The sequence below is a fragment of the Canis lupus genome, chromosome 20 (assembly GCF_003254725.2).
Source record: "Canis lupus dingo isolate Sandy chromosome 20, ASM325472v2, whole genome shotgun sequence".
Classification (NCBI taxonomy): Eukaryota; Metazoa; Chordata; class Mammalia; order Carnivora; family Canidae; genus Canis; species Canis lupus.
The window spans coordinates 46,916,014-46,936,531 of NC_064262.1; the positions used below are offsets into that span (position 1 = coordinate 46,916,014).

The following is a 20,518-nucleotide window of genomic DNA, read 5'->3' on the forward strand; positions in this document are numbered from 1 at the left end:
GAATTTAAACTGCCTTCATGATCTTGGGCACCACAAGCCTTGAACTTCACTCAACATTATCTTCAACCAGGAAGTCTCCAAGACTTCCTCCTTAGACAATGCTACCTTCTTCAAATTCTACAAATGTTATTTCAAATATGATAAACTCCCAGGCGAAGATAACCAGGCACAAGTACACCGACCCTACCAGTGAAAACCAGCAAAAGCAGCAGGCTATATAACAAATAAAGTGATTTCAATGATCAGACACACAGGATAAAGTATCTATATTTTGCCATGTTTAAGTATACAAGGTAACCATAGAAACACAGTGAAGGATTAGGAGGTAAGAAAAGTTCGGGTATATTAGATAGGAACAGAGGTCAGGGCGATCAGAGCGTGGTGCCACTATGGGTCCTCCTCTGACCCAGAACCTCAAACATGTCCCTTAACTCAGTCCTTTTTTTTTTTTAAAGATTTTATTTATTTATTCATGAGAGACACAGAGAGAGAGAGAGAGAGAGAGAGAGAGGCAGAGACACAGTCAGAGGGAGAAGCAGACTCCATGCAGGGAGCCCGACGTGGGACTCGATCCTGAGTCTCCAGGATCAGGCCCTGGGCTGAAGGCGGCGCTAAACCGCTGAGCCACCGGCGCTGCCCTTTAACTCAGTCCTTAACGCTGGTCCCTCTCCTGTTAAAAAAACACCTCCCATGGCTCCCTATGCCTACGGGACAGACTCCCTTAATGGGCTCTGAGAGAACCTGCCATCAGGACGGGGATCTGGGATGAGCTGGAAGGGCTGTCAGGGCCCGGCCCAGACCCAGCCTCCCCTCCACCCCGCCTCGCCCCCCACCCCCACCCCCGGCCTTCCCGCGGGGCCCACGCGCCCCCTGCTGGCTCTCCGTGGGGCTCGCGCCGGGGAGACCACGCGCTTCTCTTCCCGGGAACCTGCAAAGCGAGGCGCGCGGGTCGGGCTGGGCCCAGCCGGGAGCTGGCGGGTCACTGGGGGCGCGCGCTCAGCGGCTCCACGCGCAGCCAAAGTCCGCCCTCGGCGCGCAGGATGAGCTCCGGCTTCCTGCGCGGCTCCTCCTCGTGGGGCAGGACCCTGAAGCGCAGCAGCGTGAGCGCCAGCACCACCTTCATCTCGCTCATGGCGAACGCCTGCCCGATGCAGTTCCTGAGGGGGGAGGGGGGCTCGCACTCGCCAGGGACCCCGGCAGGGCCCATCGCGCCCAGAACCCAGCCCGGGACCCGCATCGCCGCCCGCAGGGATGCACAGCGGCTGACGTGCCTGGGACCCCGCTGGGGACTTGCCCGTCCATCCCGGGAGCTGGGCCCAGACCCCAGCCTTGAACTCGGGCCCGCAGACGCGCGCGCGCGGCAGAGCTGCTGAGCACCCCGCGGACCCCTCCTTGGACCCAGCCGCCCCCACTCCCCAGACCCTTACTCCTAACCTCCGGAGGAGGGGAGACCAGGAGAGCCATCCTCAACTTCCTCCCCTTTCCCTCCCCCACAGACGTTCCTGGGATCTCAGTCCCAGACCCCTGCCCCCGCCACCCCATTCCCACCTCACATACCCTCTTGGCTCACCTGGGCCCAGCAGAGAAGGGAATAAAAGCCAGGGGAGACCTCTTCTGGGGGATTTCTGGGTCAAAGCGCAAGGGATTGTATACCTGAGGGCACAGAGAGGTAGGGCTGCTGGTCAGGGTTTCTCAAGATACCTACACCGATACAAAAGACAAGTGGATACAGTGGAGGGGGATTGTAGGACACCCCCGGTCAGGACTCCGCCCCCTCATCAGGTGGTAGGATAGAGAAGAGGGATGCGCAGCACCTCAGGATCCGGCCAGACTGATGGGTTGTGATGAATCCCAAATATGCTGAGGACACAGTTGTTCCCTATGGGAGAGAAGGGGAACAGTCAGGATGAGGTCTCAGCTAATGGGACCACCACCCTTCTACCCCTGATGCTGTGGGCACCTTTGGGGATAACCCGGCCATCGGGGAGCACGATGTCCTGGGTACATCGGCGGGCAATGACTGTGACAGGTGGGTGCAGCCGCAGACTCTCCTTGATGCACATGGTCAGGAAGGGCAACTGGGCCAGGTCGTCCCTAAGGAAGCCCCCCAACAATTATCCACGAATCGTATCAAAGACACCCCCCCAAGCCCTCCTTCTGCTCCTGGAGATTCTCCCTTCCTTGCTCTGACCCTCACTTTTATAACAAAATAAACTCCAGATGAGCCAAAAATTTAACTACTAGAAAATGAAAATCGAGATGGCCGGGTGGCTCAGCGGTTAAGCGTCTGCCTTCGGCTCAGGGCATGATCCCGGAGACCCAGCATCGAGTCCCACATCGGGCTCCCTGCATGGAGCCTGCTTCTCCCTTTGCCTGTGTCTCTCCCTCTCTATGTGTGTGTCTCTCATGAATAAATAAATAAAATCTTAAAAAAAAAAAAGGGAAATGAAAATCACAAAAGTCACTACCTAGAAGGAAATTTAGCCTAGCATTTTTAGAATTATTTCTGAGAAAAATACATTCACAGGGTATCTTTTTTATTTTTATTTTTTTGTATTTTTTTTTTTTTTGGAGTTCGATTTGCCAACATATAGCATAACACCCAGTGCTCATCCCGTCAAGTGCCCCCCTCAGTGCCCATCACCCAGTCACCCCATCCTCCCCGCCCACCTCCCCTTCCACTACCCTGTTCCTTTCCCAGAGTTAGGAGTCTCTCATGTTCTCACAGGGTATCCTTAAAAGCATAACATATTTGCATAATAAATTTTTTTAAGTCATACAATTAGCTGAAAATGAAATATTGGTACTGGACTTAACAGGTTATTTGAACAAATAAGATCCACACTAAGGTGGGACGACCTTATAATAAAAAGATGTGGATTCTTTCTAAGTTAATCGATATATTCAGTGCAATCAAATAAAAATCTAGTTGATTTTTTTTTGGAACTCGGTAATTTTATTCAATTTGAAAAAATTAAAGTTCAAGAGCTCTATCAATTTAAAAATAAAAGATCAAAGAAAGACAATTCATCCACTGGATATTAAGACCTATTATAAAAGTGTGGTGATAATAAATAAAGTCACAGCATGGCACTGTTGCAAGAACAAGAAAACAGACCCATAGGATAGAGAGCTCACAGACAGGCATGTGAATAGGTGAAAACATAGCATCTGGTAAAGGAGGCTCCACAACCCCGGACAATGGATGGTTCAGACAACTGATTATATGGAAACAAAAAGAACTCATCACCATGCACTCCACATACAAGATGGAGTCTTCTCTAATACATGAACAGTAAAACCATAAAGTTAAAAGAAGATATAACATAGAAGACATCTTTGTGATCTATAAGTTGGAAGGAATTCTTAAAAATCCCGAAACATAAACTGGAAAACCAAAAAAAGGAAAAGGAAAAATATGCACAGAATTAAGGATTTCTGTTTAACAAAAGACACCATGGACCAAATTAACATTCAGATGAGAAACTCACAGATTATCAACAATTAATATATGGATCTAGAACAATATCACGAATATACAAGGAATTCCTGCAAATCAACAAGAGAAATGACAGGCAACTCAAGAGATAAGTAGAGAAAGGACATGATCTAGGAATTCATGGGAGCTCAAACTCAGAGATTTATTTATTTTTTTTTTAAACTCAGAGATTTAAAACATGAAGAGAAGCTCAAAGTTATGCAAGAAATGGAAATTATATAGCAATGAGCTATTACCTCACATCTATTCGAGGGTAGAGTTAACAAGGTGGGTGATGGTAAGGATTAAGTAGCTGGTGTGTAGAAGTAGAGAGATCCCATGTGCTGATAGTGAAGGTACGGACAGGAGCCACAGCTCTGGAGGCATCAGTGTGGTCAAAGAAAGGCAAGTGTGTTTTGCTACCTAGCAAGCTGGCTCTCGGGCATAGAACACAGAGAAATTCTCAGGCAGATAAAGACATGCACACCAAGATGTTCATTGCAGTAATGAGATTGAGCTCTCCTGGATGTTCAGCTCTAAAGGACTGGAGAGGGAAGTTCTATATGACAATTCAAAGCAATAACCTAAAGGTACATAGAACCAGGGATGTCTAATAAAATCATAGTACTATGTTTCTGAAAAAGGCAAGAACCAGCAGAGGTCTGTGATATAACACCTATCTGTGAATTTTAAAATGCATTCACCCAAAACAACAAATTATGCAAATAAAAGGATTAGACACTCTAGAATTATATTGGTGGGGAGCTGGAAGTGGAGAATTTGAATGAATGGAAATAAGTAAGTATTGCATAAAAAAATGATGATAAGTAGTCATGAATTGAGGGCCACAGTTAACTTCATCCTTGGCACCTGACGTCCAAATAACTAACTAAAATTTTCAAGGCTATTTTTCAAACTACCCAGTCCAATCACAGAGTTCAAATGAAAAAAATAAAAATTCAAGAAAAAAATGTAAAGGCAAAGTAATGAAATAGGAACTTTATCGAGTATGAAAATGTTTTTTAATATGATCACAAAGACTGCTTAGTGCTTATATATGAATATATAAATAGAACAGAATGGAGCCCAGAAATAAACCCCAATAAATGGACAAATTTTGTTTATTGGAAAGCTGCTATTATTTAAAATCCTAAGACAAATACAAAATATGTAACAAAATCTGTTGAAATAGTTAGGTATTTGAAGGAAAAAAATAGATTCCTCTTCAGTACTTACACCAGTATAGATTTCATATGGAAAAGGGATCAAATATAAGAAATAATAATAAAAATATTAAGTAAAATTTGAATTAAATAAAATGGTTTTAATAACTAAATCCATTAGAAGAAAACAAACAAGTTTTATAGTTTAGCATTAGAGTGTGAAGAGCTTTTTCTTTTATTTATTTATTTTTTTAATTGGAGTTCAATTTGCCAACATATAGCATAACACCCAATGCTGAAGAGCTTTTTCAAGCATTGAAAAAAAAGAAGCTATTAAAAAAAGTTAATAAATGTGACTACAAATAAATCAGTGAAAACTAAAATAAAGTCAAAAGACATCCTGGGAAAGAATTTTTTCATAACAGAAAAGGAACTAGTTCTCTTTATATTTAAAGAGTCCTAATAAATCAATTTTTATAAAACCTCAAAGTAAAAAGGACTAATTATGCAAACTGACGCTTCACAGAAAAAGAAATATGCATGGTTCATAAACGTGAGAATAGTGCTGTTTTACCAACACTTAAAGTGATGTTCATTAGAAAAACAAAGTATTATATTCACCTAACAGATTGGGGAAAGTTTTAAAGTTTCATAACACACATTGTCAGAAAGTATGCAAGGAAATTGGCACTCTGAAAATCTGTTTGTAGGAGTGGACTTGCCAAGAGCTATTAAATTGTGAAAACTCAAATGGTCTTTGATTCAGCAACACTACTTCTAGAAATTTGTTCTGGAGAGACATCCACACACATGAGCAAAAATCAGGGTACACGGATGTTTGCTACGTCATGTTTATTACAGCAAAACGTCCCAAACTACACAAATGTCCATCGACAGAGGAATGTTTAGATAAATTATGGTACATTCATGTGATGGCATACTGTGCAGCTATCAAAAAGGTGGAAATAGGGATCACTAGTCCTAACATACACTATAGGGTATATCAGTACGGAGATGCTGAAAGGAAGTTCAGCAATATCTGTCATACTATAAATCTTCACATAAATGTCCTCAACAGAGTGGGGAGCTGAAAAACTTATGCAATGCTATACAGTGCTCAGAAAGGAGCTCTAAGCTGTAATATTGAGTGAAAAGAACAAGTGACCAAATGTATGGGCGTATATTTCTATTAAACTATAATAATCATATAAATATAAATATAAATATAAGAATTTCAGAAAAGCCTGAAAGAACATATGACAAACTGATGTCCCTAGAGACCCCTCAGGAGACGGGATTGATTAGGCTTGGGGTTCACCTAATTTTCAAAAGTGAACATAATTTTCTCCATAGTGTTTCATTTTGTGCAAGAAACAATAAAAAGTCTTCTTCCATTATTGATTTTGTAATTCAATTTAATTTCCCAAACTCATATCTTGGGGGAAAAAAGAAAAGACCTTGAAGTTATATTCTCAACACGCATGCCTGAATGTTCTGTGTATACTTTCAGTTGTAGGAAAAAAACTGAATGAGCAAAGTAACAGAGATGGAGGACAAATACATGTGGGTATAGGCTGAACATTGGAAGGTGGGGATGGGATTGGGGTGCTGGCATAAGACGGAGGCTTATGTGAGATAATAGAAGAATTTAACCTTTTACTCATTTTGCAATATATACGTATATCAAATTCTTGTGTTGTACACCTTAAACTTACACAGTATTATGTGTCAATTATACCTCAACAGAGCTAAGAAAGAAAAAAGACTAAGACTTATATCCATGGCAAACCATTCCATACTGTTTGAATTTTTACCAAGCACATAATTGAAGTTGGGAGACGCACACAAAGACTTCTCCACTTCACAGAACTGCTGTGCTGAGCAAAGCCTTGAAGTTGAGGCCACTACCTCCAAAGTGTCCAGTTCAACATCTCCTCTGCATCTTTCAGCCCTTGGCTACAAATCTGCCCCCCAGACCCCCAGGCTCTAGCTCATCCTCTCCCAGTTTGCCCCTGTAGCTACAGATATTTTTAATAAGAATATCTGGGGGATCCCTGGGTGGCTTGGCGATTTGGCGCCTGCCTTTGGCCCAGGGCGTGATCCTGGAGTCCCGGGATCAAGTCCCACGTCAGGCTCCTGGCGTGGAGCCTGCTTCTCCCTCCTCCTGTGTCTCTGCCTCTCCCTCTCTCTCTCTCTCTCTCTCTCTCTCTCTCTCTGTCTATCATAAATAAATAAATAAATCTTAAAAAAAAAAAAAAGAATATCTGACTTTTCTCTCCAGCCCATGCTTTCTTGCATGGCTCCCAGCCAATGACAGGGCACGGTGGGCCCTTGCTTCCTGAGCATTTCTGCCCAATGTGAGACTCTCCTAATGGCAGCATCCCTGCCCACTTTTATCTTTTATCCGATATTGGCTTCCCAGAAAATTGAACTGACACATTTGGAAAGTCTTCACATGGTTTCCAAAGCATTCCAGGAAGGACTAGCCTCACTGAGAGCCCCTCTGATTCTTTACACCGTAAATTTCATGAGGCTCTAGCCACTTTTACCTCCTCCCTAACAAGCCAGGCTCACTCCTGCATGCCTCCATCCTGGCCTTTGCACAAGGCCTGGATGTCCACTACCCACAACCAGAGTGGTGAATTCTTATTTGCTGCTTCACTATCCAGCCTCGCCCACCTTCTTTCCTCTATGTGTCAGCCTTGTCCAGGTAAGATTCGAATGGGACTGGACACGGAGTTGGGAGAGGACAGATAGTGTGGACACACGTTTACCAAACAAAGAAATGGGTAATAATTTTTACACCCAAAGACCTCTTGTGAATGCCTGGAATAGATTGTTTAGAATCTATAATTAGATATAAGAGCACAAATTAAGGGGAGTAAGGGTCTTTGGGGGGAAATGTGCAACCTCAGGCAGAAAAGCAAAGGAGGGGAGAAGTTCGTTTACTGAACACATGCTGGATGGCATCTGTTCTAAACACATTGTCACAGTTCTCCAAGCAGCCCTGTGGAGGAGAGATTCCCTGCCCCACCCCATTTACAAAGGAGAAAAGTGGTATTCAAAAAGGGGAACTGATTTTATTAAAACAGAGCAATAAATATGGACACACATCTTTCTGTTTCCCCTGTTCTCCAGGCTCCACCCCTATTCCCAGGAAACAATAATTACAAAATTAACAAAAAGTTCTTTCCCCTTCCCCAGCTGGGGAACAAAGCCTATGAGAAGGGTTCAAGAATAGATCATAAGAACCTGCACTCACCATTCAATCTCTTGAGGCTCACGGTCCCTCAGGAGCTCTTGCACCTCCTGCCGGCAGCGCTCCTGGTATTCTGGGTGTTTTGCAAGGTTGAACAGGACCCAGGAGAGGCCACTGGCTGTGGTGTCATGGCCTGAGAGGCAGCCAGACAGGCTTGGGTCTCTGGGCTTGTTCAGCACCAGAGGGTGGGCAGCGCCTTTAATTAAGGCCCTCAGGGAAGATGGGGAGGATAGGGTAGGATGAGGTGGTCCAGGGTCCACCTCCCAAGTTCCTGGGATTGGACAGACCCCTGTCCCACTGTGGTCCCACACTGGGATACTCACCCTCAAACATGAAGGTGTCAGCTTCAGCTCGAATATCCTCATCTGACAATTGTTTTCCCGCTTCATCCTAGAGAAAGGGCAAGATTTCTTGAATCAGACCAGCTCTGAGGATGTCTGAGTCTAATCTGAAACAACTCCTCAGGCTCCATCATCAAAGCAGGATCCGTCCCTCATCATCTCTAGAGCCCACCCCACAGGTCTTCTCCCTGATCTCCAGCCTCCTATTTATCCCGTCCAGGCAGCCTTCCACAGAGTCATGTCTAAAATGTATTCCTGACCCATGTCTCCCTTCCTCAAGTACCTTCCATGGCTCCCCAGTACCCTCTGGATCAAGTCTAAGTTCTCCCATATGACATTTGAAGTCAAACTCCATTCTATCTCTTGAATTCTGATCCCAGGGAAGCCCACCTTGGCCAGCAGGAGGACATCAATGAAGTCCATAGTTTTGGACTTAAGGAAGTCACAGGAGCCTCTGCTAATGAGGGTATGGCGCCGCTCCTGGATGATAGCATCTGTGAAGTTGTGCACCAGTTCACAGGCCCTGCGGAAGCGCCGCCCATCAGGGCTGAGATTGTACAGGAAGTCCAAGTACAGGAGGACCTGCTCATTCCGTTTCACCACAAGGGCACTGAGCTCCAAGATGGCAGCAATATATTCACTGGGACTCCTGCAGGGCAAGAAAACCTTAAGAAACAGCTTCTTAACCTACATGAAACCCTAGAAGCACCTTCCAACCAGAAACCCACAAGCATGAAACCCTAGAAGCATCTTCCAACCAGAAACCCACAAGCATGAGACCCTAGAAGCATCTACCAACCAGAAGCCCAGAAGCACTGTAGCACATACCTTGCTCATCATAGCCCCCTGGCCTTTATCCAAAACAGAGACATGCTTCTCCAGGCATGCTTCTCCCTCTATCCCACCTCTATGAATGGTCTCATGTCCCAGACTCCAGGACAGAGCTTGGGTATCATGCTTGTCTTCCTCTTTCCTACACAATATATGACCCTGACCATTCTTCCTTAGTTTCTCCCAAATCTGCTCCCATTGTCTTCACCAAATTCAAGCCTCCTATTCTCCATGGTCTCTTTGAATTCTATATCTATACAACAATCGGTCTTCTCTAAAGTCAGATGTACGAAAACAGCTTTGACCATGACCCTCAACTGTTCAAACACTTTCCATGCCTGCCTGGAAACCTCAAGATAAACTTCAGATGCCTTTGCCTAGCTTTTGAAAGTCCTTAAGACACAGACCCTGCCAACCCATCCAACCTCATTCCCAAGGTAGCTCTTCACTGTGGCACATGCTTTGCTCATAATAGCTCCCTGGACTTTATCACATATTTCTATCTACCTGAAAGGATTGCTCTTTCTCTTTCTCTTCCTCGTCCTTCCATGTCTAGTTCTGATCCATCTTCTCCAGGAAGTCCCTTCTGATTGTGCTGATCAGCCCTCCCTTCCCCATCTACTCCCTTGGGTCTATGGCTAATGTTTCAGACCTTGAGCAGAGACTTACTCCTGGCAATTGCTGTCAAAACTGAAGACACATTTCTGCAGACTGTCCAGGGTCATGAGGCTGATGTGCTCAAACATGTCTAGATGGGTGCTGCCTTCTGACACCAGGCGCTTCCACTTGGCCTGGGCAGAGAAAGAGGCAAATCTTGGGCTGGCCCCTGCCTCTCCTGAGCTTCTTCTCAGCCCCAACCACCAGGATGGACTCCCCCAGGCCCAGCCTCCTTATCCTCCACCTCAGACACCCATCTCCAGGAAGAACCAGGCTTGGGTGGGAGTGTAAACTGTTACTATTAAGAACTCCTAAGGGAAAAAAAAAACATGGCTGGGAGTCAGAAGACCTGAATTCAAATCCTGGCTCTACCTCCTACACTCTGTGCCCTTGGTCAATTCATTGCTTTCCTTCTGTCAAAGCTCATTGGGTTCTACCTGTCAAAGATATAGTAACAGTTAAGATTACTTGCTTTGGTGTGACAAACCAGGTTGGAATCCCAGCTCCACTTATTAGCTCATCTGCTAGCTGTGTGAACATGGCAAGTTCTCTAAACTCTCTGAGCCTCAATTTCATCACATGAAACCATCAGGGGCAATAATAGTCACCTCTACCTCATATGGTTGTGAAAATTAAATTAGACAACATATGCAATAGAACTGGTGCATCATTTCTGGTATACAGCAAGTGCTGAATAACTGTTAGCTCTCATCCTCATCCTCATCATTATCATAGTGGTAGGTGACTGTTGAAAAATGTCCCCACTTCTTCATCTCTCTCTATACCTTCACCCTTTGCAACGAGGTTTTGCAGGTCTTCTATTAGGAGGTAGAACCTCTTTGTCCAGCTCTTGAATCTAGCTGGATGTGGGACTTGTTTTGGTCAACAGAAGAAGGTGGAAGTCATAGTTGCCTGGTTTGAAATTAGGCTTCAAGAGGTATTGCATGTTTCTCTTCGTTCTCTTGGAGCCCAGCCTCCATCGTGTGATCAAGCCCAGGCTAGCCTACTGGACAAATGCAGGAGTCCAGTAATTCCTCTAAGGCCATCCTCAACCAGCACCCCAAACGTGCAGCAGAGCTGAGCCTGGATAAGCAGAATTGTCTTCCAAGCCCACCCATCACCACAGACATGTGAGTGATTCCAGCCAACATAAGAACTATTCTATTGACTCATCATCTTGTGAGCAATAACAAACACTAATTCTTTCAACCCAGTGAGTCTTAAGGTGAAGAGCTACGCAGAAAGAGCTACTATATAATCTTCATCTTAAATTTTACAGAGTTTCAGTGAGGCAGACTACAAACTAAAACCTTATGAGCACCTACTATATGCCAGGATCATGATTCCATTACAACATCTTGACCACTCTTTAAGAAGGGCTTATTGCCCCCATTTTACTTGGGAAGCTTGGGGAGGAAAAGGAATGGCCCTAAAGCCATTCAGCAAAGCCAGGACTCCAGATCATATGTGTCTGAGGCTGCTCCCCTTTTCCCAAGGCTCCAGCTGGGACCCTGAGTTTAAGGAACTCACATGCATGATGTCTGCACTTCTGTTGAAAATCTTCACATAAGATTTCAGGATTTCAAAGTGGAAGGCAGGTGTCAGCAAGCGGCGGTGGTGGCTCCACTTGTCACCAGCACTCAGCAGGAGCCCATCCCCTAGTAGAGACAGCCACAAGGAGTGGGCAAGAGCAGTCTCTTGTACTGAGACCCCATAGTTGTCCCCAACCCCCTTCACCCAACGTTACTTACCCAGCCAGGGCTTCAGGAAGTTGTAGAAAAACATGTCCTTGGGTACGATGGTGGCTGACACAAGAGATAGACCATCAGGTGCCATGGAGCAGAGGTGGGAAGGGGCTTTTAGTTGGGAGGTGGAGGATCCCAACAGGGGTCTGCATACCCCCTCCAAGCCCAGCACAGCAGGAATGGAAACAAGGGCAGAGAAAACAGAGAGGAGTGGGGAGGTGAGGGGACACCAGACCAGGCTGCAGCACAGAGTGGAACAAAGGTAGAGCCCACAGACACACCCCTATGTACTTAGATACACACTAACATGGCACAACACACCCCAACATGGCTTGACATGGCTCCTACCTGGTCCAACATGTTTGAAACTCCCAAGCACAAATTGGCACTCCACAAAATGCCTTTACAGGGACCTAGGACACTATATCTGTCCCAGAACCCCCTGACATCTCTTTGGACTTCTGACATGGCCCCAGCATGTATGAACATGTCCTGGCATGAAACATCATGCATAATATATATTTACATGACAAAACATGCTCTGATATGGGCCCAAAGACAACCTGACATGACCTCAGTGTGTCCCACAAATGGTCCTGGACAGGACTTAAAGGTCTCATTCATGTCCCAGACATGGCCCAGGTGTGACCTAGCCTTCCTCAGTATCCCCTTCCACGTCATACTCATCATTAGGTGCCTAGGTAAGGGGTTCCTATGTCCTTAAGGAGATCAAAGTCTACTGACATCCTCAGATGCTGTGCTCCTCCCACCACAAAGAGAGCCGCCACTGCTCCCTTGGCCTCTAGACCAGCCCCAACCAGACACAGTTAACCAGCCTGAGGTTTGGTAGATCTTCTCCCACAATACTCTGGTCATCTTCACCCCCAAAATCCCCTCCAGCTTAGAGTCCCTCCCAGCAGAGGCAGCTAGAGCATCCAAGAACACAGAGAAGCAAGAGAGAAGCTTCAGGATACTATGTAGCCTTCAGAAGTTAGTATGCCTCCTTTAGTCTTGGTTTCCTCATCCAGGAAATGCCCACTAGCAGGGATGCTGATGGATGGACACCTGTGCTATCTGCCTGTCCAGGATCCATCTCCTTCTGGAACTAGCATTTCATCCTTCTTCTACTCTCAAATCCAAGTAGTTAGGAGGATGACCATGTCACCCTATCCTCTGTTCCAGAGCTAAACATATGATCGTAAGCGTCAGCAGTCAATTCTCAGCGACTAGATAAATAATTGGTCCCTGTGATCGAGGCCAGGCCAATTTAAAGGAATCCTGCAACTTTTTCTGGGTCCTCAGAGAATGAGCTCACATTTCCATGGGGGCTGAACTTAAGCATGACAGTGGAGCTCTCACAGAGGAACACAGAACTACAAGATGAAGACAGAGTTCCAATAGCACTGTTTCAAAACCTGGATCCAACCATGCCTGAAGACAATAGCCCTCAGCTTTTCAGTCAATAGATTCACTTCTTTACTTAGACCAACAGTGTTGAATTTCTACCACTCAAAACTGAAAGGGACTGGCAACTAGAGAAAGCCAGCGACCTGCCCAGAGTCACCTAGCAGGTTAATGGTAAGGCAAGGAGTGTTGTCCAGAAATGGAAAGGACTGGAAGGAGGAACAGGGGAGTGGCTAGGTTGGGGGCTTCTGGGAGAGATACCTGGGGCCTGGAGCAAGGGGGCAACAAACTTAGGATGGACGAGCCGCAGTACAGGGTAGAAAGGCCCTATCCACCAGAGATGAACATCACGGAAGTAGTGGCCCAGATCCTCTATCATCCTCAAGCCTTCCTCATTGCTCTTCACCTGGGGATGGCAGGGGCAGGGGAGGGGAATGAGGCCAGGTCAGGCAGGAGACCCCAGAAGCTTACAACTGCCCACTGCAACCCCTCACCCCCTTCTGCTTGCATTATTAGTCTATACCTCTACATCTCACTAAGTCAGCTTCCTTCTGTTGGTCTATTTGTCTTTTTGTGTGCCTATCTATCTATGAGTCTCTCCATGTCCCCTCACTCTCTTCATCTGTCTCTTTAGGTAGTTGATAGATAGCTAATTGATAGATATATTGATAGTTGATTGAGATAGAGAGATAGATAGATGATAGATAGATAGATAGATAGATAGATAGATAGATAGATAGATAATGGATGAATGGAAGATGGATGAATGGACAGATGATGGATGGGTGGATGGATGGATGGAAGATGGATGGATGGATGGATGGATGGATGGATGGACGGATGGGGAGAGATGAAAGATGGATGGACAGATGATAGATGATATGTGTTTGCATCTGTATATGTGTGTGTTTCTTTTACACTCTGTATGTCCTCTGTCTCTCTCCCTTTTTCTCTGCATCTCTCTCTTTATTTACCCCTATTTTTCTTTCCATCTCTTCCATTCCCTGAGTCTGTGCTTCCTCACCTCCATGTCCTCTATGGCTCTCCAGAGACCTCAGAATAAACTCCCTGCCTTTACGTGGTCCTGCAGCCCCCCTGGCTCTGCTGTCCTCACCACCTTTTCCCTGCCTCTCACTGGCATCACTCTCACTGCACTGAATTCCTTCCTGCTCAAAAACCAGGTGCTCACTATGTCCCCTTCAGGCCTTTAAGTACAGGGTATTTCGGGTATTTAAGTACAGGGCTATTCCTCTCCACAGCATATACTTTATCTTTTTTTCTTTAAAAAAAAAATCCTACCCATCATTCCAGACCCACTTCCAACAACTCCTCCTCCAAGAACTCTTCTAGCCTGCCCAAAGAGCAGAGGCCTTGCTTTCCCTCGGGTTCCCCCACCACCCGTCTCTCCCCGAGACCCACTCTGACCACCCAGAATTGGGGGTGTCTCTAGCTCTACATGCCCAAGATTGGAGTTCCTCCAGGACAGAGCCTGGGGCTGAGTCTCTCCAAACATCCTAAAACAGTGTCCAGAAAGGAAGAAATGGCCAATGGCACCTGGCAGCAGCAAGGGCCTTGGGATCCACAGGGACTTCCCAGAAGCTTGGTAAGGAGGGGCTTGCAGCCCACAGATGCTGGCTGCTCCAGGGCTCGCCATCATGTTTTCCAGGTGAGGACATGTGGCATGGTGACAGACCAGGCAATGTCAGGATGGCAAAAAAGCGGTAAGACCCCAGGCAGAACATAAGTCCCTGGGTGTAGGTAGCCACCCTCAAGTCCTGCTCCGTGGTGGGGGGCGGGGAGGGCTACAAGTAAGACAGGGGGTGTCACCTCCGCAGAAGGAGCCACAGCAAGGCCCCCAGCAGCCTCTACAATGGACAGAGTGTCCAGATTCTCCCTGGATGGAGGGAATCTCTGCTTCCTACTGTTCCTTCCCTCTGGGGACAGGAGGGTCCTGGAGGCTCTCCACGTCCCAAGGATGCATCCCAGGACACAGGGAGAAGACATGCTCTCTCCCCACAGAGAGGCTCACCTTGGCTTGAGAAGTGGGGTTTTTCTCCTTCCAACCTCAGAGAGGTCCCCATGGGGGAGGTTTGTGGGCAGCCAAGTGGCCTCAGGACTTGTACTGGGCTCATCCCCGCATCCTGTCAGGTACTGGCCAGTCCACACAGTCCCCAGTTCCTCACATGGTGATGCATCTGCAGCCCTTCCAGCCCTGGTAAACCCCAGGGGACAGGTGTGAACTCTGGTCATCAGACAGGAGGGCAGCTCCCACCTATGAGCCCCTACTGCTTACCAGGCTGTACATAGTGAATCCTGTCTGTCTATCTATCTCTCTCTCTCTCTTTTTTTTAAGATTATTTATTTATTTATTCATGAGAGACACAGAGAGAGAGAGAGAGAGGCAGAGACACAGGCAGAAGGAGAAGCAGGCTCCATGCAGGGAGCCCGACATGGGACTTGATCCCGGGTCACACATGGGACTTGATCCCAGAGGATCACACCCTGGGCTGAAGGCAGGCGCTAAACTGCTGAGCCACCCAGGGATCCCTCTATCTCTACCTCTATCTCTATCTCTATCTCTATCTCTATCTCTATCATCTCTATCTCTAACTCTATCTCCATCTCCATCTCCATCTCCAACTCTATATATCTCCCCTGCACTTACAGACTCTTCCATCAGACATGCCCTTTATATGGGGATCCCTGGGTGGCTCAGCAGTTTGGCGCCTGCCTTCTGCCCAGGGCATGATTCTGGAGTCCTGGGATCGAGTCCTATGTCGGGCTCCCTGCGTGGAGCCTAGTTCTCCCTCTGCCTGTGTCTGCCTCTCTCTCTCTCTCACACATGAATAAATTAATAAAGTCTTTTAAAAGAAAAAAAGACATGCCCTTTACAAATGAAGATTACCAAGGTCACATCCCCTAAAAGGAGAAGGGGGGGTTAGCCTGGTGAGGCATCCTCTCCAGTCCCTTGGGGTGCCCCATCCTGGCCTGACAAATACTCTCAGGTGCGCCAGAAAGGTGAACAGAAGTCACTTTCACCTTTGTGACTGCCTTCCCCATCCCCTCCCCCATCCCCAAGGACCCTGAGGCACTTGATGAGATTGGACCAGAGAGGGAGAGTGACTCAGCTGAGGTCACACAGCGAGAAGAACTAGAGGAGAAAAGAGTGACCCAGACCGGTTTCCATGGCCAAGCCTTAGAGAGGGCATAGGAACTGCTGTAACTTTATAACATTCCTGCTACCCCCAGGGCTTGGTGAGAAATTTCCAAGACCTAGAATTTTAGGTAACCTTCAGGACGAGCTTGGGACATTCTGTCCTGTAATGAGCTGGTCTGCTGGAGGGGAGAGGAGGAGTTGGACACCCATCACGTTGGCATTGGATGACCAAGGGAGGTGATGGTAAGTTCACTCGAGCCTAGGACATGGCCTCCACCATGACCTAATCAAACATTTATTTATTAAGTGTCAACTGTATATCAGCTCCTGATCTAGGCATTATAGATATCAGGTCTGTCCCCCAGTGCTGTTATCTAGTGGGAGAGAGGGATAACACACAAATAATTGGACAATTTACTGTTTAAGCTTGAACAGGACAGAGTCAGAGGTCAAGGTCTGATGGGGGGGAAGTGAAGGGAGGCTTGGAGAAATTACACTTGCACTGAAAATAGAATGAAAAAGAGGGATCAACCCAGTGGCTGCAGGAAGGGAAGCCCTTCTTGGCAAAGGAGCAGTACAAGTAAATGTCCTGAGATAGGAATGGTTTGGTTCATAGAGGAGAGAAAGGAGAAGCTTGGAGTGTCTAGGATATGCACAGGGCCTGGCAACACTAAGTCTATGTTCAGAATGATGAGCAATCCGATAGAATGATTTTCAGCCAAATAGTGGTGTTAAAAGCTAAACTTCAGAAAAATCTCTTCAAGACTAAAGAGGGACAAGAGTGGCCAGGAAGAGCCCAGGGAGTTGGAGAGAAAGCTTCCCAAAGAAAGATGCTAGTGGATATGGCAGGAGAAGTGACAGGAGGATGCAGAGAAGGGATAGATTGGGGAGAGGCTATAGAGGCAGCATGTCTGGCTGTGCTGAAGGACCAGACTGCAGGAGAGAAAAGAGGGAGGCCAGGGGCCCCAAAGCATGAGAAGTGGGCAAAGGAAGGATGGACAAGATGGAGCGTGGGACAGGATTGAAGAGGGAGCCTGAGTTCAAATTCTGACTTGATAGAATGAGGTGCTTAGGAGACCTCACTCAACGAGGGGAGGCTGGGGTTGGAGAGACCTGAATTTTTAATTCACTTGTGGAAGGAGCCCCTGACCCACTTGGTAGTTAGACCCAGGGTAAGGTGATGGCCTTTGGAGCCAGAGAAGATGGAGGGTGGGTTGGGACCCTCAGGTCTTCCCACATGGAAAGGTTGGGTGAAGGAGGAGCCCAGTGGAGCCCAGTGGAGGGCGGTGTGCTGGAACACTAAAACCCAGAGAACAAGGAGGTTCAGACCTGATGCAGTGGTTCACAAGGTCAGATTGCTTCTGGGAGGTCATGAGGTCATGGTCATCTCGTGGAAGCCCAACAGGGGGTGGGAACCAGGCTGGAGCAGGTGAAGATTGGCCAGATGGGGGCAATAAGTAAAATAAGTTTGGCCGTTAAGGTCGAGACCAGAGTGATTCCTTCTCAAAGGGGAAGTGGTCAACTTTTATCCAAGCTGGGCGGTGGGGCCCATTGATATACACCGTGGGGGTGGGAGGCAAGATTTCAAAAGGAGGAAAAAGAAGAAAAGGCTAGACAGTCTACACCTCTCCTCTGGCCCAGTTGCAGGGAGGAAAGGGGAGAAGTCATAGTTGATTCCTGCAGGGAAACTGAAGCCCAGACAGGAGCACCTGCTGGCCTGAGGCCAACTAAGATGGGCCAGGCAGGGAGCAGATCCTGGACCATGGCCCTAAGGAGACTGTGGGGGCACCAGGAGACCCGGCTCAGTGCAGCCCTTCACCGCTGTCCTAGACCCCAGCCCAACCCCTGAGCGCCATTCCTGAACCCGCAGGAAGTCCATCCCCTGACACCCCAAACCTGTCCTCCCACCCACACTCACCAGGCCCAGGTGACCCCAAAACCAGTTGCGCTTCGGAGGCTGTGGGAAACACCGGAGGCGGCAGCAGTTGTCATAGAAGCTGTAGCTCCAGGTCAGGACCCGGGCCAGGAGCCAGGTGGCGCCAGCCAGCAGCAGGAGCACCCATGGGGAGGCTGCAAGCTGCCCCAGTCCCAGCCAGGACAGGCTCACCTGCAACATCCTGGGACAGAGGGACTGGAGGGTGAACCCCTGAGGACCAGGACTGGGGCAGAAAGGTGAGCTCGGTGAACTGCTCACTTCAGAGGGAGAGGGCCCCGGATGGGAGGGACAGGGAGGGGCAGGGATGGTGAGCGCTGGGAAGTGGGCAAACAGAGGCTCAGAGAGGAGCGGGGAACCCAGGGACTTCCAGAGGCAGAAGCAGTGGGAGAGATTGGGGTGGAGGAGGGAGAAGGAGAGAGAGACTTATGAAAAAACACTCACACTCAATCAGTGGGAGGTTGCCTCGAGATCCAGTTACAAGGAAATCATCCTCCCCCAGCCAGCTGGATTCCAGGAAGCTTTTGCCTGCAGCAGTGTCTCCTCCCCACCCCCCAGACCAGAACACTCTCAACCCTGCCAGCCCCAGCCTGTCACCTTCTGTCCGGAGGGATTTAGGCCACACAAGCTCCACACCCCTCCTCCTGGTGGGTCTTTGTCCCTGGCCCCTGCCCTCTGAACTGGGGGAGGCTGGGCTTGGCTGGGTCAGCCAATGGTGGCATGCCCCTCTGCCACCTCCCCACCTGGCAACCGCCCAAGACCTGAGGACAGAGCCAGCAGGCTACACAGAGAAACCAGTCCAGGGTCACATGGCCTGGGCGCTGGTTCCTCAGGCTCTGTGCCTCCCACATGGGGTGGGGGGTGAGTTGGAGGATGGGCAAAAATGGCTGGGGGGGGGGTGGCCCATGTTAACAGCCACCCCTGCCCTTTCAACGCCAGTGTGGCAGGTAAAAGCTTGAACTTGAGAGTTCAGGGGCCATGGGCACAGGGTTGGGCCAAGCCTTGTCCCAGTACATCTCTGAGGCTCCTTTCCACGTGTGAGTCAGGAGGGTGGTTTCACCATTTTCCAGCACAGAATCAGGAAGCCTCTGGCCTCTGGACTGCACACCTTGGCGGGAGTTCAAGCCCTGCCTCCAAGCAGCCCAGGGACCTGGTTGAGATAGGACTGCAGAAACAAAGAAACCAGCCAGGCCTGGGGATTACCGGCATTAGATCCAGGGATAAGGGGCCCAGTCTGAAGAGGGCACCTGGGGGGTGGTGAGGATGTGGGGGCCGCAGGATCCCGGAGAGGGTGGGGCTCAGATAGAGGAAGCAGAGCTGGGAGACCCTGGGTGGAGTTCTGCTCCTCCTGCCTGGGACTGTGAGCTGTGCCAGCCCCCTGTGGGCTCAGTACTGCCATCTGGGAGATGGGTGTCAGATGAGGGCCTGAGACGGGGCACATCTTGTCCAGATCCTGTCCCAAATCTCCCTGTGAGGTGGTCTCAGCCCTTAAGAAGGTCTCCCCATGTCAGGCTCCAAGGTGAAGGTGAGTTTCAGGGCCTACTGAGCAAGAGAACTGGAACAAACATTTCTCCTGGGATGACAAGATGCTAAGGAAAGGCATTTCCTCTCCCCCAACCCACACATTCCTTCTGGCCCTGCCGATCCTGTGATCCTGCCGCAGGTGGCTGCTTGAAGCCCTCAGCAAGTTGAGGTACATTGTCCTAGATGTTCCTCCTCGGCTGGGGTGGATCCAGTCACTGATGGTCCATCCAGAGAAGGGCCAGCACCAGATAGGTCTGAGGAGGAGCAGGAAGAAAGGAGGAAAGAAAGGTCCGGGAGGTACCCTAACTCCCTTGAGCCACACAGCGAAGCAATTCAACGTGATGGCACAGGTGAAGGTGAATCCTGGCACATAGTGGGTGCTCATTAACTATTCAGGGAAGAAAGGGACTTTTGTAGCCAGGAGCTCTAAGAACTGACCACTCAGAAATATCACAAAGAGAAACAGAACATGAGAGACTCCTAACTCTGGGAAACGAACTAGGGGTGGGTGGAAACGAAGGCGAGGTGGTCGGGGGTGGCGGTGACTGGGTGATGGGCACTGAGGGGGACACTTGATGGGATGAGCACTGGGTGTTATTCTATATGTTGGCAAATTGAACACCAATAAAAAATAAATTTACAAAAAAAAAAAAAAAAGAACTGACCACTTAATTTGTGGTCCTCAGACCATCGGCGTTGGCATTACCAGCAGCATCTTAGAAATGCAGAATCTGAGGCTCTAAGTCAGACCCACAAAGGCAGTGGCTATAATTTCTTTTTTTTTTTTTTTTGCCATTGTCCCCAATAAGGGGAGGAATTTATTTCCCTTCTCCTTGAATCTGGACTGGCCTGGGACTACGTAACCAATAGTGTGTGGTAGAGGTTGTGCCGTGCCAGTTATGGGCAACAGAGGGACAGCAACCCACACTGACATTTGCTCTCGGGATGCATCTCCAGCTGCCACGCTGTGAGGAAGCCCGGGCCCCATGAAAGGGCCTCACTCTTGGGCATCTCTGATCACCAGCC

General features: G+C 48.3%; 1 protein-coding gene across 6 annotated transcripts; it reads right to left on the reverse strand.

Moving 5' to 3' along the window:
• Positions 1–249: 249 nt before the first annotated feature.
• LOC112666669 (cytochrome P450 4F3-like) lies at positions 250–18,552 on the reverse strand. 6 transcript variants are annotated; one of them, XM_025457871.3, is made up of 14 exons: positions 18,413–18,485; positions 17,954–17,992; positions 14,908–15,090; positions 13,140–13,284; positions 11,481–11,534; positions 11,260–11,387; positions 9,742–9,863; positions 8,632–8,890; positions 8,224–8,290; positions 7,904–8,033; positions 1,961–2,094; positions 1,815–1,879; positions 1,571–1,653; positions 250–1,157 (listed from the first exon to the last, which is right to left on the reverse strand). In XM_025457871.3, the coding sequence occupies exons 4-14, from the start codon at positions 13,255–13,257 to the stop codon at positions 980–982; spliced, it is 1,338 nt and encodes a 445-aa protein (XP_025313656.3). In that variant the 5' UTR covers positions 13,258–13,284; positions 14,908–15,090; positions 17,954–17,992; positions 18,413–18,485; the 3' UTR covers positions 250–979. The 6 variants fall into 6 exon arrangements, with proteins under 6 accessions (XP_025313656.3, XP_025313653.3, XP_048954285.1 ...); XM_025457868.3 differs by lacking the exon at positions 14,908–15,090 and having other exon boundaries at positions 17,954–18,152; positions 18,413–18,552; XM_049098328.1 differs by lacking the exons at positions 13,140–13,284; positions 18,413–18,485 and having other exon boundaries at positions 11,481–11,620; positions 17,954–18,089.
• Between the last annotated feature and the right edge of the window lie 1,966 nt (positions 18,553–20,518).

What these genes read in the sequence shown, in the direction of transcription:
- LOC112666669 (XM_025457868.3), bottom strand. Translation starts at nt 18,151, where the DNA reads ATGTTGCAGGTGAGCCTGTCCTGGCTGGGACTGGGGCAGCTTGCAGCC. An exon ending in CCCCTTGCTCCAGGCCCCAG is followed by an intron (nt 11,535 to 13,139) that starts GTATCTCTCCCA and finishes CTCTTGTGTCAG; the next exon opens with CCACCATCGTACCCAAGGAC. An exon ending in TGGCCGGGTTATCCCCAAAG is followed by an intron (nt 1,880 to 1,960) that starts GTGCCCACAGCA and finishes TCTCTCCCATAG; the next exon opens with GGAACAACTGTGTCCTCAGC.